At 39.4% G+C, this 18,223-nt stretch overlaps 2 protein-coding genes across 3 annotated transcripts in view; one reads left to right on the top strand and one right to left on the bottom strand.

Moving 5' to 3' along the window:
- The window catches only part of LOC140945658 (uncharacterized), a 34,902-nt gene that overhangs the window by 15,481 nt on the left and 1,198 nt on the right, over positions 1-18,223 (bottom strand). For both annotated transcript variants that reach the window (XM_073394688.1, XM_073394680.1), the window contains exons 2-3: positions 7,115-8,125; positions 5,452-6,036 (exon numbers count right to left, since the gene is read on the bottom strand). In XM_073394688.1, the coding sequence (XP_073250789.1) occupies positions 5,452-6,036; positions 7,115-8,045 (1,516 nt within the window). In that variant the 5' untranslated portion in view covers positions 8,046-8,125. The remainder of the gene's footprint in view (positions 1-5,451; positions 6,037-7,114; positions 8,126-18,223) is intronic.
- On the top strand, positions 16,210-16,614 carry LOC140950985 (ATP-dependent DNA helicase Q1-like). The gene has a single exon (XM_073400232.1). The coding sequence runs from the start codon at positions 16,210-16,212 to the stop codon at positions 16,612-16,614; it is 405 nt and encodes a 134-aa protein (XP_073256333.1).

Genomic DNA, 18,223 nt, shown 5'->3' with positions numbered 1-18,223 from the left:
CACGTGGTACAAATTCACGTTTGCCGTTTTGGGTAAACGTGAATCTTAATCTCTCTATTTTTAACCACCTTACTGCGGGCGACAAGAGGAGGCCACAATCTTAATCTCCAGATTGTTATTATACATGCATCGCATGCATTGTATGTATGTAGCCAGCATCACAGAGCACAATAAGATCACTCGCATTTGGGTCTTCTTTCACTCGGAATCTGATTCGTCTGTTCGGGCTATCTATCCGGCAATGCACAGCGTTAAAGTTGCTTTGGAGTTGCGTCCGTTTGCAACGGTCTTTTATAGATCAAAGTTACTTTGTGAAAAAAAGCAGTAATATGTAAAAATCAATTTAATAAACTAAAGAGAGCACAGAAAGGAAAAAAGCGAGTGACAGAGATGAAAAGATGATGACGGTAGAAAGAAGTTACCTCAAAGGAGCACTACGGATGCAAAGGCCGTTCCGTCGAGCCTGTTCTTCAGTGTTAGTGAGCTTCAAATCGATTCACAAAACCTATATTTTTAATCTCGGTGGAATATGAGACATTTCTCGCATCCTTAGAGACAAATCACAACTCGGTAAACTAAGTGCTGGTTTTTATATTACTTGATGCACTTCCAGTATAGCACCAGGATCGAGTAAAAAATCAAACCGTGATTGTTTCACGACCCCATATGTTACGCCGGCACTGCGCTCACAGAGCTGTTTTTTTTTTAGTTCTATGGAGAAACCAAAATGATTGTTCAGTGTTCAAGTTTTCGAAGCTATCTATAATTAATGCAACAAGGCTAGAGCAGAGGAGCTGGTTGATATTTCACAGCACGTTCACAGTACAAATTATAAACACATAAAAGAGCACTTTCTAGATTTAAAACCATACAGAGATGGTCGAAGTCCTCCTTGACTTAAGTGAAGACGCTGAAATTGTTTAGCAGAACGCCACTGAGAGAAAAAACCGATAGCGAAGCAATGAAGATTGCAAAAGCAGCCAAATATTGTACACTGGGACCCCCTTAACATGGAAAAAAGCTGGTTTCATTGGACATTTGAAATTAACTGCCAAGAACCCTCACATCCCTCAGTCTTTTAGAAGTTTAATTATGATCATTCCGGGCAGGTGAAGCTAGTATTAAGACGCGCAGTCAAGCAACATCATACAGAATCAAGCTGCTCTTACTGTATTACGGCTTATAAGATTTATAACTCTGTGTTTCGACGTCGGAAAGATTCATCGTTGGAAATTTATGTAGGTCTCATGGTGTCCATCGCGATAACATCGAACATAACCCTAGTTCAACTACCGCAACTGGTTCTTTACATGGCATAGCAATATCGTCAGGGCTCTCAAGAGATGAAAAATCGATATCGAGGTGTTGAACTTTTATCACGCAATCATACATCAGCTTTCTTAGGACAAGAGAACCTTCTGGGACACAAGAATTCTTATGTAGAAGCCACTAAACTTTTTACATGCCTTAGCAAACTATGAAGAATGTTCAAGAAACTATGCCTGTGTTTGAGAGATTTGTTGTCCTAATGTCTGACCACACAGGCCGGAGTCAAGGAGTCAATGATGTCAGAAACGTTTTCTCTATTTGCGCAGAAGGAACGAACCCTTAAGACCTCCTGTCTACTGACCATGTATTATTTCAGTACATTAAGAGAGTTGCCTACAAAGATGGAAATTGTTAAAGACAGTGCTTTGAATGGGGGAAGATCAAGGGAATCGTAAGAGTCAGATGCGTGGAAGCCTGTATGCTCCACCTTACTGTGAGCATCAAAGGTATGGCAGGAGCTAATGCAAAGCCGAGCGAAGTTGAAAAGGACATTTAAAATGTTTACGCGTTGCAAATTTTGTGGAGAATGCGAGACTGAGAGGATTAAGCTCATTGCCTTCACAAAATAAGGATCTAGCTCAATGACATAAACTGGCTACCTTGGATGCGATTAAAATAACAGTTGTGATATAAATGAAAAAAGTAGAGAAGGACTGAAAATGCTGCTAACATCCTTGACAACATTTAAGTTGTGTTATAAATGGTGTAACGGTTACTAGCAGATTTTAAGAATTTTAAAAATAACCTAAAACAGTGCCTTAGATCATGTAGTTCATTTCTGCAGGTTGATGTACTGATAATATATAAAACATGCGCTTACTACACTAGGACGAAAACTTCCCCCCCCCTACACCACCACCACCACCACCACTACCATGGAAATTAGGGATGAGGTCAGAGGAGAAGCTATTTGCTAAATGATTTGAAATTATGCCAAAATTCAGCTTAATTTTACCGCTTTCTTTTCAGGAACAGCAATTTATTTGGAAACTGCAACCACCCCACCCCCTAAGTACAAAACTTCCCCCCCCCCCTGACTGGGGTCCATAGCTAATAATGTTCAGCGGCCCAAATACTATTATCACGCTAAATTGGGTGCTTTTACCCCTAAGTGCACAATTTTTTCACCATATGGCTCGACTATTATGAGTTTTCAGTTGATCGCGGGCTCAGCCCAATTTTTGAGTGGAATTCAGCTTGCTTCTTGATTACGGCAAAAGTTGAATTACTTGAGAAAGACATTTCTTACAGCTGTTTCGGATAACATGCGACCTGCGTTGTCAAAAACGTTTCAGGATTTCGGGTTTTTCTTCGACGTCAATCAAACCGTTACCATAGCAATTAATCCTTGATTGTCAAATAAAGGCGGCAACAACGAGCAGAAGCTACAAAATTAAATGTTGGCGGGAACGTACCCATTCGTTTTCACCCTCCCATCATCTGCAGAGAAGTCTCACAGCGAGAGTGCATTGAGAGCTTAAAGTTTACTTGAGGTCAATGATGAAAGAAGATCGCTCGGGTGGACATGCACTTACGCATATCCATAAGGATGATGATTGAATCCAGCCATCGCATTATCGTGATGGAAGTGTGGTCTTCGAGGAAGACCGAGTGCATTTTTGCCAAGAAACTAGTATCTACTAGGGTCTACTAGCTGAGATGTTATGTGATATTACATCTCAGAGACGAAGCGCCAACACGCGTCACAATGCTAAACTTGATTGGGTCATGGCACCTGAACCAAGCTTTTAGCAGGTAATGAAGTTAAGGATTTTGTCCGAAATCGATTCAACAAGCTTCTAAGCAAACAATTCCTTCCAGAGGAAAGACCAATGTCGACAAGGCCTGGTTCAAGCAAGAATATTTAATATGAAGAACTACGGACCAACAACCGCGATGAATGAGACCTTGCGAGAAGGAAGGCACTGGCTGAGCATGCCAAAAAACTCAGTAATCATTTGAAGAACGCTTGTTATTACATCAAGGCAGACTAACTAAACCTTGCAAGCGAGCAACGGAAAGCGGGAGAAGAGTTAAGACTGATGAAAAAATACACATCTTTGGGACGGTCAAGTGAGCCACTTAAAGGGGCTCCCAAATTAGAAGAGCACTTCTCCTGACATTTTGGTCCCCATGGATATGTAACACATCCGAACCTGGAGCATCTAGGGAGGTATCCACACATACTACTCCCAGAGGAATAACTTACTATCGACACGTAGTTAACGAACTGGTCGGATATCTAGGATGGGTTAAAGTGAGCAAGTGCAAAAGAACAGAGAAAATATACATGCTGAACATCTTAAATATGCGACGTCTGTCGGAACGGTTTTTGAAGTATGTTTTGTTCCTGATAGAACTGGTATCGACGCTTCTGCAAGTACCAACTCGATGGCTTATACGAGCAACACTTGCCTCCATACACGCGGACTGGGGTCATTAGGTAAAAACGCCAGAGAGGTAAGTAAAATTGCCACCCTATCCAAAGTAATATCTGCTTGGAATTGGTGTTCATAGCTTTGTGGTGGACCTGAAGGCGGCACACGATTGGATACTGTAGTGCACCCCGTGACGCTTTGCTGAAATATCTTAACATCCGACAAAAATCTCCTCATCTAGTATCAGGTCAGCGCTGCTTCCACGCAAGTACACAATGAGGAGCTTCAAAACCACTGCTATTCGATGTTAAGATTGCGTGAATGGAGATCCTGAATGGAGATCCCGATCGCCTGAGATCGGTAATTTAAGATTTATCGAAGAACGACGAATACAATCGACAGAAATAGAAAGAATAAAGATCTGCTTGACGATCGGGCTGTGTGAAAGAAAAAATAAACCTGCAGCGAATTATCCGGTCCCTTAGACGCTACCTTTAGGGAACAGGCCTACAGTATGTCAAAAAGCTGGCTACGGCCCTGCGAACTCTGAAGTTCAAAAGCAACGAACCTTGAAACACAGAAACACAAAACAGATCGAGATCCACCAACCACAAATCAAAAACCATGACCTTTTGAACCCTTGAAGTAAGCTTCTCTTTCCTGGGAGGTCCGCTAGAAAGCGCCTAGCCTTCAGATTTTTGACACTGCAGGTCGCGTGTTATCCGAAACGGCTGTAAAAGATCACTCGAGAGCTTCGCTTTTGGCCTTGGCTTAATCCATATATTATAGGTATTGGGATTACTAGCTACCTTGAATTAGAGCTCAGGTAGAACTGTCGAGCATCTTTGTTTATCATGACGAAATGAGCACGGACGGCAGTTCTGCGGGCAATTCGCACCTCAGCCGGGGGGACAAACGATGATGATGCCAGTGCCTGTGATATACACCGACGTGTATATCACAAACCAAAAGGGGATAATCAAGAAAAATTTTATTCGGTCATTGAATAAAGAAGTCTTCAAATTTGTACACAGTTACATTTTATACCTGGGTAGTATTTTTCTTGATAATTTTTTTTGGCCTTTTGATATAGTCGCCACGGGCAGCATTGGCGTTCGTCCCACTGACGGAGGTGTGAATTCCTCACAGAACTGCCAGTGTGCTCACACTTACTCACAAAGTGGTTTCTTAAGGGAGGTGGTCGTCTAAGGGAAAAATCAAGAAAATAAGCTCCAACTGACTTGATTAAAGTAATAGCATTAAGTTATTACCTTAAAAGCGAAGAACAGACAAATAGACGACTGACAATAATGTTTCACATCGAATAATCCTTGAACTGCTGTTGGAAATTCACAGATCGTATCACAGCCATCTTTTTTGTTTCCGTATTCTGTCAGCGCGCTTGGTCAGCGTTATTTAAACAACAGGCCTAGGTTGTTCAAAGGTTGGATAGCGCTATCCACCGGATAAATCATTATCCAGCGGATAGCGTAATTTATTTCCGTAATACTTATCCGCTGGATAGTGATTTATCCGGTGGATAGTGCTATCCAACGTTTGAACAACCGGGGCCTGAACTTTTGTGACATTCGAGTTAATTATGCCGGGTGGTCGCTCTCAAGAGAGCTTTTGAAACAGTATTCGACTGAGAAACGAAACGGTTATTTACAAAGTGGTTGCTTACGTGTCGGTGAGGTGGTCGCAAATGAGAAGGGGTCGCTAGAAGAGAGCTGAGTGTACTTACTTTGATCATTAGTTGTCTTATTTGTTGTCTTGGTTTCCTTTTTTGCAATTACCACTTGATCTTTGGACTTGTCACCAAAGGTGCACATCAACGACTCCTGCCATTTATCTACATATTTGTTTGACTGTATATTTCCAGCCTGTACAGTTGTGTCACCCTTGAACTGCTGATGTGTTAATTTCTGATGTTGCTTGAGCAGTCCTTTTCGGTTGAAACATTTTTCACATTCGTTGCATTTAAATGGTTTTTCTCCTGTGTGAATTCTTTTATGTTCATTAAAATGCCCTTTGTGACTAAAACGCTTCAAACAGAAATTGCATTCAAAACGCTTTTCACCTGCGTGGGTTGTTTTGTGTTGTTTAAGCTGTCCTCTCAGGCTAAACCTTGTACCACACTGCTTACACTCAAAACGTTTCACCCTTGTGTGAGGGATTTCAGTTTCTCCTAAAACATCTTCCATAGAAGGTAACCATTGTTTGTCCTCTGTGTTTTCTTCTTGACCTTTGTGCATTTCGTTAATAGTGGCATATTCAGGTGTTTCCAACCTTTGCAAGGAAGAAGGCAACACGCCAATGCTCTCTTGGCCTGTTCAAATAAAAAAAATTATTTTATTTAGAGTGTCTTACCTTGGGGATGCACAATGTGCGAGCCAGCGAGCCATACGAAACAGACATGCAAGGCATCTGAAAATACGCGAGGCAACACCAACTCATTAAAAAAAGATTTTGGATGACTCCTGCAAATCGTAAACTCTCTATTGACCCTGAAAGAGTTTTTCCCTTGCAATATGATATGAAGGGGGGCTCCTTAAAGTTTTTCTCAGACGTTGTTTAAACTCCGACGAATACAGAATGCCGCGGCTGGATTAGTCACAGAATCACCAAGATCGTTTCACCCTTGCTTTACCACCTTCATTGGCTTTACATAGGCTTAAATTATACTCCTTACATTTAAGTGCCTATACGGTCAAGCCCTAATTATTTTCTTAACTTAATCACCATAAAACTGGGAAAGATTTGAACCCAAGAGTCATTTCATTAGTAGGTTGAATATGATGGTCTGGGTGATCGCAGTTAACAATTACTGGCACCGTACAAACGACTTATTGACAGACTCAAGCAAAACTAACTACGAGAGAATGACTGGCATCCGACAATTTGACGATCAATAAACGACTGTTTAACCGTGACATATTATTATTATCATAAACGAAATGCTTCAGCTCTGGTGGATGTTGTACCGACATTACACCAAGGGAGGGAGCCATAGCCAATGGCCAAAGATCCCTTGGATTAGCTCTTCTCCTTCAACTTTCCAATACCTTCCTTAAAGATCCTTGTTCTTCCCAACAAAGCTGTTTTCTGCGGCAAACCCGTATTAATGGTAATCCTCAGCTTGTCAAGCCATGTATTCAATCTTTTGCTGACTGCACTGAGTGCACCAACGACTACCGGTACCACTTCCATACGTGTTTGGTGCAGCTCTGCCTTAGTATTTGGTTCACGGCTCGCACGTTTTCTTCATGCCTCACAAGTCTATCTCGCATACCTTGCACGTCTACCTCGCATGCCTCGCTGGCTCGCATATTGTACCACAAAATGATAGCGAAAAAATTTAAAGTTTCTTACAAAATGACCAAATGCAAAATCCCACCAATACTTACACAACTCTTCTGCCAATACAACTTCTTTATTGGTACTGGTTATAGTTTCCACTTGTGTTTCTAAGTCTGTACCATGGTTGCCGCACAATGCTTGCTGTTGCTTATCAATTCTTTTACTCTGCTGTAGGCTTACTGTCTGCTGATCAACCCCTTCAGGATGATTTCTGCTCAAACATTCTACTGCAAATGTCGTTGGAAGTGTCACCGGCATTTTTCCAAGGTAATGCAGCAAGTGATATGTTAATTGATGCTGCTTTAGAAGACCTTTTCGGTTGAAACACTTGTCACAATGATTGCATTTAAACGGTTTCTCTCCAGTGTGAATTCTTTTGTGTTCATTGAGATGTCCTTTATGACTAAAACGCTTGTGGCAATGGTCACACTTAAACTCTTTCTCACCCGTGTGAGTTCTTTTATGCTGGTTGAGATTTGCTTTGTTTCTGAAGCTTTTTCCACAGTTGTTGCATACAAAATTTTTTACTTTCTTTTCACCAGGAGATGTTCCACCAAAATTCACTTCTTTAAGGAGGCACGATCCTGAGTACGTTTTTGCATGTTGGTTCAGAAGACCTTTCTGATTAAAGCGCTTGCCACAAACATTGCACTGAAATGGTTTCTCTCCTGTGTGAGTTCGTGCATGTTGTCGTAAAACAGCTCCACGAGTAAAGCACTTGTCACACTGGTTGCACTGGAAAGGTTTTTCACCCGTATGAATTCTCCTGTGTTCATTGAGATGTCCTTTGTGACTAAAACACTTATTACAATAATTGCATTTAAAAGGTCTTTTGCCTGTATGGGTTCTTTTGTGTTGCTGTAGATTTCCTTTACATTTAAAATACTTGGAGCACTGATCACATCTAAAAGTTCTGTCTTGCGTATTATTATACTCAAACATTTTTCGACATCCTTCACCCAATCTACTGGATGACATCTTGAAGGACGGTTCCAAAAGTGACCTCAAAGAGTGTAGAAGAACTTGTACTTTGTCACAGGGTCAATGTGAGTTTGTATCTGGGCAAAAATAAAAACAAATACTAACTTCAAATGGTGGAGAAGACATCACGGCCTTTTCACTTGAGAGTCAACTCTCACTTTGCGAACACTTATTATCAAAAAAACACCCCACAGAAACGGCAGCCGAATGAAAGGAGTCAAATGTCTGCAATAAATTATAGAAGTTTGACTTAACTAAACTACAACTATTTAATTGCAGACTCTCGCTGTTAAGGACATTAACTTCAGAGACTGGGGCGAGTCTTTGAAGATGCATCTGTTAATTCTTCAAAAAAGAGCCCTTTGTATGATATATTTTGCGATAGACACGATCACACAATTCCTCTTTTTGTTAATGCGAATATTCTGCCTCTGTCGTTCCTATATTACAAGTATGTTTCCAACTTAATGTATGATATCAATAATAATGATAATAACGCTCCTTTAAATATCTTTTAAATTATTTTAAAAAACCACCAGCATACCACATACAACACGGATCATCCACCTCCGGGAATTTTTATGTATGTTGCAGTTAATTTTCTATTTCAGTTAAGTAGTGATCCGGGTAAGGTGGATAGCAATTTCTTTTGTTATGAGGCAACGGTGCTTTCCCCACATAGGAATGTTCTCATTTTTACACAGAGAATGCATAAACCTACATGAAGGCCGTTTAACCAATAAAATACATTTACACTCTACTTTGAAAGGTGTTTTTTGTATTAAAAGATTTTGGCCAATCACAAGAGTTGAAAACAATAGCCAAGAAAAGTTTACAATTTTACATGTTCCCCACATAGGATTTCTTTGTTATTCAAACTGAGACCAGATTTTGTTATATGGAAGATGGTTGGAAAGTAAGGATGAATATATGTACTGCTTTATGAAGTTTTGTTAACTTTTGCTGTTTAAGCCAATCAGACGTAAGTACAGACAATAGTAAAGTTAGCACCTTTTTTGCATTCCAACATGTTCGTTGCCGTTGTTGCTATCGTTCTTATCTGGACCGTTTCTTAATTTTTGTTTTTCCTTTGTTTAAAATTCATTAGCATGCATTACCATACCCCAAAACAATAGAAAAATAAAAATTAACTCCAACATGTACAAAGTACTAGATTAGAGCAAGAGCCATGGCTCTTGATTAGAGATATATAAGCGTTCATTTTTCAGATTTGGCGTAAAACTGTGGAAAGAGATACCGTATAGCTTGCAACATTTACCCAAGAAGAAATCATGTTAAAAGAGAAATTGCCAACTTCTCCTGGATATTTTAATCGAGGAAAATCACTGTTTAGAAACACCAATCCTCATACAAAAAGTCGGACTGGCTAAATAATAAGGTTTTTACAGTTTCAACTGATTTTTGTCTCACATTTCTAACGTTATCGTTTCCTAAACTCTGTCTTAATGTAATAATGCTTATTTAAAACAGCTAACCCTCAGTTGTTCGTCTGTCTTACCTAGAGTAGCATTTGCTACCTGTGGGTCAGTGTAATTACCTAGGTTAAATTCTTACAACACATTTTTGCTGTTGTTGTTGTTGTTAATGCATCAAACTGTAGTTAAGTATTGCTGTAATTTCTAAAACAAAAATATAAAGTAAAGATGGGCATTTCCCAGCATAGAGGAGATAGTGAATACAATACTTACATTTCAAGAACCTAAATATACAGATTTAGCCAGGGCTAAAAGCGAAGCTCCCATTAATAAATTTAAAATTTAAATCAAACAATAAACTTGTAAAAAACAAATCAGTTAACTTAAGGACACATTCATGTGACTTTTGAGGGAAAGGCTTTGTGATTTTTGAGTGAAACATCTTACGTCGAGTTGATATCCTTATTTGTACACTTAAAAACTAGCAATCATCTTCGATCACATTCAAGAGCCATAATGGCTCTTCATCATAGCAAATTAGGCCAGGAAAACAAATTCTCGGAAAAAAAATCAGGCCGAATTTTTTGCGTTCGACAAGTTTACTTTACAAATTAAATCTTGCCAGCAAATCTTGGGGTGTGTAAACCTACCTTTTATACTTTTTTATACATCACACCTGAGGTGAAACAGTACTATTTATCATACAGACCTCGAACAGAATGCAGTATTTCACAATTTTTTAAGACAAATTATACTTAGTTAATATTCAGGACGATCAAATCATTGTGGACTTTTAGCGAAACCGTTCAAAAAAATTCCAAAATCACCTATAAAAAAAACGGCCACTCGGTTCACACGTTTGATTGCTGTGTTTGAATGAACACATTAATAGAGTTACGCTTCAACATAATAAAGAATTTATTACGTTTACTTTTTTATTTAATGGTTTTATAATGATGTGTGAACTTAAAAAGTATTTGATATGCGCAGAATTTTGAGTACTCGTGCAAGCGATGTCATGTATGAACGACTCAAAACAAACGGCACAGCGATTAAAATTGCAAGAGAGACTACTAACAATCAATAAAAGAAATATCATTCGGTGAAACAGTTACAGAGACAACAATTTTCATTCACGAAGACAACTATCAAAGTGTCTCTAAAAATTCTGAGTCTTTAAGCTTAAAGCTTAAGTTTATGTTTTAAGCCGGCCTCCCGGTGTTTGCTTTTCTCAAAGGTAAACTCGAGGCAAGAAAATCGCTCAAAGTTTTCTTCCTACAGTCAAATTCATAACTAATATTCGTCGGAACGTTTTCTTTCTATTTGCGGTGAGAAAATATATCTAAAGGCTTTTTAAAGTTCTGTAAGCAGCGTAAGCTTATATTAAACCTGATACTAGGTGTCAAATCTTACAAACGCGCATAAACTTGCCGCAGAAACTGTGCTCGACTTCATGAAATTAGATATAACAAACAAACATCAAATACAATAATTACTCAGGCTTACCATTCAAGATGCAGCTCCTGAAAGCTATCAAGTAAGGCCAGAACCGCTTGAGATTTTAAACCCTCTTTTACGCATCAAGCAAGGTGAAAAACGAAAACGATGCCACCCGAAGTCGGATTTCAGACTTTGACAAGCGACGCATTTCTCAACCAAAAACCAAATAAACAAACCAGCTATGAATAACAGAAGACTCTTGATAGCAGCTGTATTTCATTTTGTACATCCAGTGGAAAAAGACAGTTAAAAACATCACAAGTTGACACAAAACACTGTCAGCTTCAGCTGTCAAAGAAAACAAGTTTCAAGATGCTGCATAAATTTTCCGCATGAACTCACCTGTCCAATTTTGACCAACCAGAGCAACAAAATTGGACGTAGAGCATGACCAACGTGTGACCATGGTAAGAAAAAGTCTTCCCCGCCTGTATTTTTAGATAACTGGCCGAATTTTCGCGTCCGAGGTCAGTTTGAAATCAAAATCTTAATAGTGCGGGGCCATTGTGACATTACTGTAACACAACATATTTCATATGAATTAAAAAAATAAACTTGAGCCTGCGATCATTCGAAAACTAGTAACTTGTCAGCAGATAACTTCAAAAATACTCGACCTTGATGGGTCGACACCTGAGCCCGTGATACGGTCAGGTGATACTGGTTAGCGGATACCCTGTTTTGACAGCAGTCAACTGATCACAACATTGTCGTGCAATCAGTTTTCTCCCGGGCTCCCAAACTAGCTAGAAAGTGTGACAGTAAACAATGGTTTCCCTGAGGTGTGGACGGACGTTCGTTCGGTAAGTGTACGAACACGTGATTACCAACTTTTCTGGGATGGGTAGACTTACTTAGCTATGAGGCTCCACCCACGCGCGCTTCACGCGCGCGTAGAGCTCCGCCATTAAGAACCTACTTTGGCTAAATTACCAAAAACTACCCCACAATACAAGAACATTTTTACCAAACTTCAAAATATGTTGGTTCTTACACACGGGTTGTTACTGTAAAAATTACACACATCTCAAATAATAGTGAGTGTTCAATGAAAAATCCTGGCACTCTCAAGTTTGCACAGTCACGGAAAATGACTATTAAATACGCCTTCAAAATTAATGACGTATGGACGAAGACAAAGACCAAAGAAGCATAAAAAAGTTTACAAAGTAGGAGAGTGTTATATCCACAAAAAATGAATATCCCAGTTGGGATAGGTAAAATAAGAAAGTTATGAATCTTTTTTATTTTTTTTTTCGAGTTAAGACAACGGTGATGGCAAGAAGAATGTCAAAAAAGCAATAGGTTTAGCAGCGGAGCCTTCATTCCTATGGAAACTGGACATCTATTGAAGCATGAAAATTTGGAAATGACATCAGCATACCCCCGCCTACTCGCTCGAGAAACTGTCAGGGCGGCGCAGTGGAGACTCTGCAAGGGAGGGGACAGCAGAGTCCGAGACATGTAGCTTGCTTGTTTCTTGAGGAAATGTTAACCAGTTCACCTAGAGGCATGCAATGGAGTACCCTGACTTTGAATAATCTTAGACTTACCTAGATTGGTCATGAAGCGTAAACAAAAGCGTGACCAAGCTAAAACAAAGGCTAAAAAAATATTTTTTTTTATAATTATTTGTCATAAGTCAAACAAAAGAGACTTAAAGATTTTTTACTGAAACAACTCTATTGCTGCCCTGCGAGCAGAGGCTACATTTTCGCGGTATGAGATGGCGAGCGAAAAGTAGCCTCTGCCGACAACCGTTCAATTTTCTATCGTGCATGCGCAAAATTCGTCAGGCGATTCGCAAGCAACTGATTCGTCAAATCTGCGTGAGTTTCGCGGGAATCAAAATGGCGAAAACTACTTGCGAAAAAATCTCCTCGAGCTTTTGTTTTGTTTTTCTGCTGTGCACGTCTGGTTTTAAGTATTTTGGTCCGCAAAATTTCCTCGGATCGTCTTTTGAGAAAGCATTACGCTACCACCTGTAGCAAGTCCTGTCTGATTTGAGGGGAGCACATTTAACTCCAAACGGCAGTTTTTTTTCCGGCTTATTGGTACAGGTAATACACTCATGTTAAAGAAGTTTTTAAGCCAGAGCAAGAGATCATATTATGATCTCTTGGCTAGAGTTAAACCATCTTAATGCCCCTGTAAAAACTGCTACAGACGCGTTGATGCTATTATATAAAAAGCTGGGAAAATGTTCTGAATCGTTTTATGGAGCGCTGGTTTAACCCATAAACGACTATTAACTAATTACTATTATTAATTCCACTGGTGCGTTTTTAGGAAGTTTTCATTTCAAAAAACGGTAGTTTCATGATCATTTAAGCAGTTAACTGAAGGTGCAAATGAGCTTTCGAAAATTTTCTTATTTTTAATCTATAACAAGCTTTGCCAGTAAAACATAGTTTTGCTCAAAGTAAAAAATTAAATTCGCCGACAACCCTACGCAGAAGTGATGCGTGAAATAAATTGGATGCTGTAGTCTCACGATTGCGTTTTCAACTAATGTTATGAATGAACATAGACAAAACAATAGTCAGAGAAATTATTTATCGAAACATTTTATTCGAAAACCCATAATTTTATCCTCAAAAGCAATTCGGGTAACACTAACTGGGTTGTGGATCCTTTCACGCAAGTAAAAGCGGAAGAAGACATCAAATGTCAACGCCAAAATCCGTCTCAAATCGTATAAAACATCTATAACACAACTATATACACTTAAATTTCCATTTAAAAAGGGAATTTCCTTGACCATTAATGTGCAAATTGTACCTGAAGATCTTTAAAAACGTTGCCGCTTTGGCTTCTTTTCAGAACAGGACAAGCGTTCAACAGTGAAGATTAACCAACCAGTTTGAAGTCCTTGAGGGCGAATCGTTGTTCAGCTAAAAGCTGCTTTTCTTCTTTTTCCACTAAAAGAAAACTTATCGATGATTCTTTTGAACTCTCCGGTTCCCGTCTGTGTCTTAAAACAGAGCATTTAGCCTTGCATTGAGAGGCGACACATAAAATCACCCCAGTATCCATTTTCTTTTCCTGGCAAACAAGAACTACCATCTGATAAATTAACGATCTTTACCCTGTCCCGTAAGAAGCACCGGTAGCAAGTTTGATTTGGTATTCCAACAGCTTTAAAATACAGAGCTTTCTCAAGTTGACGACGCTCCTCTAAATACATAAACAGGGATTTTTGAAATGGTTTTGAACTTTTTCCTTTGCTATGCTTGAGCCGCGTTCGCATGCGAGAATTTGGCGGGAAGGGATGCATGAAGGCGTAATAATGGTCAGCGTTCATTCGCTGACGCAAGACTCGCGCAATGCTCTAGACCGGTCAAGAACAGGTAAAAACCCGATTTTTTAATTTATTCGTCCAGATTTCTGCAAGGATTTGAACGGTTGTCGGCAGAGGCTACTTTTCGCACGCCATCTCATACCGCGAAAATGTAGCCGCTGCTCGCAGGGTAGCAATGGAGTTGCTTCAGTAAAAATTCTTTAACTTTCTTTTGTTTGACTTATGACAAACAGTTTAAAAAAATTTTTTTTTTTTAGCGTTTGTTTTAGCTTGGTCACGCTTTTGTTTACGCTCCAGGACCCATCTAGGTAAGTCTCAGATTATTCAAAGTCTTGACAGGTGAATTCATGCTTAAAAACTTCTGCGGCTCTTGAAGCTTGTTTACTAACAAATGAAACTCTGTGTAATTTTAAGTTTTGAACTTTTTGTGTTCTTTCAATACTGCCACAACATGAAATTGTTTGTTTATTGGTGATTAAAGAAAGTGTCGCGTAAACAGGATTCACACATGACTGCATTTTTTAAAAGTTCATGCAGACTTTTACAGCAAAGTACATTTCTGACAATATTTACTGCATTCTAGGAGCTACATCTCAGGTGAGGTTGCTTATTTATTGTTTTTCTGTCTAGTTTGACCTTATGACTGTCTGATTTGTGACATCGAGCATTTCCGGTCACTTAGGATGCACGTTTTCAAGTCTTGAGAAGAGTGATGTATGGGCTCCCGCTTTCAGATTAAAAATACACATGCTTAAGTTTATAAACATTTTTTTTCTGGCCGCTAATGGAACGGACAAGTTCAAGTTGTAAAAAGAAACCTTTAGGTGAAAGTCTTGTTTATAGGTGTGTTCATATAGTATTCGCCATTTAATATCACAATGAACGAAGAAGGCTGGAAAAAAAGACATTCACAAGGAAAACACAGTTTTGAAAGGATTTTTAGATATAGTTCAGACACACTACTCGCCTCTCTTGAATAAAACTGAACTGTTGTTGTGATTCAGCCCTTAATTTTGAGACTAAAACAAAGACGTTGACTTCATTCGGGCTTAAAAGAAAAGGAAATCTCGCTCAAAAGTCAAAAGTACGGGTTTACAAACATGGTTGCAACAACTTCATTAGGAAAGAATTCTTGAAGAGTGAGGTAAAGAAAATGTGTGAGTGTTTCTCAGTGCTTTTGACATTATTAAATGTAAAAACCTGAAAACATTCACAACAGCAATCAAAATCCTACCAGAGTTTTCAAACTCTGAGTCCAGTTTTACCTAGGATTTGGCACCAAGGCAAACACAGCACAAAATTATACAACACCTGATTTTTACAGTTTGGTACATTTCACTTTCTGATGATTGCATGAGCCGCTTTGGGTTGTTATTAACCAACAGAACTTACTTTGGGAACTATCATAGGATTATATTTGTTCTTTGCCCACGGGTAAAACAGCCAGTGTAACTGCACCTATAATCATAACAACACTTCTGCAAGTTTTTTTCGGTACATCTCCTTGCCATCCCTGCACAACTATCTCATGAAACTTCCTAATTAATTAAAGATTTATGGAGGAGATGAACAAGTGGTGACAATATTCTCTTTCTCTGTTTGAACTCCAGGGGAGCTCGCTTACAATTTACAAAGTAAGTGATTTGGAATAATCGCAATGCAGCCAGATTCAAAAAACATAAATCCACTTTTTATTCAACCTTTTCGCTGCCTTTGCCATCTTTGTAGACTTTCAAAAAAGTCCTTTGTCCGATTTAATATGATGCGAGACAAAGGATTTTTCAAACTTGATTGGCATTGGGTCGCACATGCTTTGACCAATCAGAGTAGCTCTTTAGGACAACAAGGGTTAAAGTTGTCACTCACAAGTAATAATTACTTGTGAGTGACACACTGTATCATGACTTGTGGTTGAAATTCCACCATGGGGTTGATTGCAAAAGCAATAAAAGATGCTCTCGAAGCCATGGGGTTTTCTGAACTGTGTGACTGTCAGAGGAAAACAATCAAAGCATATCTGTTGCAGAGAGTTGTTTTTGTGTCTGCTCCAACTGGTCGTGGAGCTGGGAAAAGTCTGACTTTTGAGCTGGCTCCATACGCTTTCAATCATTTATTTGGCAAGGATTGCTATGCCATCATGTTGGTGATTGTTCTGATGATTTCTCTTATGAAAGAACAGGTCTCAATCCTAAATTCCCATGGCATTAGAGCATTGTACATGGGAGACGATTGCTCAGAAGAACAGCTAGAGAATATTTTAAACCAGAAAGAGAAACTAGTGTTTGGAAGTCCTGAGGCAATCCTCAACGATTACCAACACATTTTTTAACCTATTTCCTCTGTCTCCTAGCCCTGATGCATCAATCAATTCCAGATGCGCCCAGCCCCCCTGGGCTGACCCCTGGGCATTAGGGGGGAAATTCCCGGGCATGGGGACTCTTGAGCTGTCAAATCCCCCGGGGTGGGGATGAAAAAATAGGGCAAATGCCCCGTCCTCCGTCAACACTGCAACATTTCTCATTGATTGCAAAGTCGAATAGTGCCGTTTTAAACATTGTGTGGTTCCAGAAAATATCCATACCCCCACCACGGAAGACACTTTGATTTGCACCCCCCCACCCCCCAGGATTTTCCATTCCAGGGGGTCTTTGATGACCCCCCCTCCCCCCAGGAATTTCCAGAATTTTTAAATGGGGACTTCGCTTACCATACTTTGGAAATTCAAAGTAGTTTGGGCACTTAAAAACAAAGAAAGTTAATACTAACTCGGTTATGAAAATACGGTAGAATTTTATTACAACAGTGCAGCGTAAACGTATGTTAAGTTTATTATTCAGCCAAACTTTTAGCTTTTTCGCCATCACGTTTGCAAATTATGTCTGTGTTGTTTTTTTGTTAGCTTATAAATTAAGCTTAAACATTTGGTTTGCAAAGTTTAAACGTCGATTGTTCTACGTTTTTGTGTTTACTGCGACACGAACGTTATGAAGAGAATGTAGGTTTCACCCGCTTAAACAACTTTGCAAACGGTAGCAAGAAAAACCCAGAAACTTACAAGGTTCCTGTCTGGCTGTTTATATTTCTACAGATTTTGTCAGTTTCTTCAGGTTGACTATTATTTAAGGGCCGAAAACTTCACCAACACGTACATGCCAATGCGCTAGATTTCGTGAACGTCGTCACGATTGCAGAATTTACTAGCCAGGTAGCCGGGCCTCGTGAAGGTCGAGCAAGAGATGGGAAAGAAAGTATTCTTGTCTCATCGCATTTTTCATGAGTTTCCACGCACACTAAACACTGATAAAACATGAAACCTATCAAAAATGTGTGTCATGCATGTCAAGGAAGCGAAAAGGGATACTCAGTGAACAGAAGTGAAAGCACTTTAATGTTGGTCGGACGAAGACGAGACGAAGACAAGACTCCAGTTATGTCCGCCATTTTCAATCGTTTTCGACTTCGTTCCAATTACACATCGTTCTTCTGGAGATTGTAGCGCTAGCGAACTCAAAGAAAAACAGAAACATTAAAGCTAATTGATGTTAACGTCATGTCAATGGCCAGCAGTACCGACTTTTTTTTCAAAACAACATACGTAGGTATGTTTTTGTGCTTCAGATTGATCGTACGTTGCTTTCAATGTTTTGTACATGGTCTGTCACCCCTTGGAAAATAGTTTCCCATGAATCCCCCATACCCCTCGGAAATTACTGCCTTTGAACCCCCCCTCCCCCTCGGAATTTCCAATGGTCTTCCGTGGGGGGGGTATGGATATTTTCTGGAACCACACATTTTAAGTGCGATTTTTTGTTTCAAGTAACGTCTTCCTTTGTAATAGCACTAGGATTCTAATTAAGACTTCAGGCCGGAAAGACATGCACCAGTTTATGGCTTTAGTATTGATATAAAATTATTGACATTAAAATTAATAGAGTGCT

Source organism: Porites lutea, chromosome 1 (genome assembly GCF_958299795.1).
Source record: "Porites lutea chromosome 1, jaPorLute2.1, whole genome shotgun sequence".
Lineage (NCBI taxonomy): Eukaryota > Metazoa > Cnidaria > Anthozoa > Scleractinia > Poritidae > Porites > Porites lutea.
This window is presented reverse-complemented; position numbering and strand designations above follow the sequence as displayed.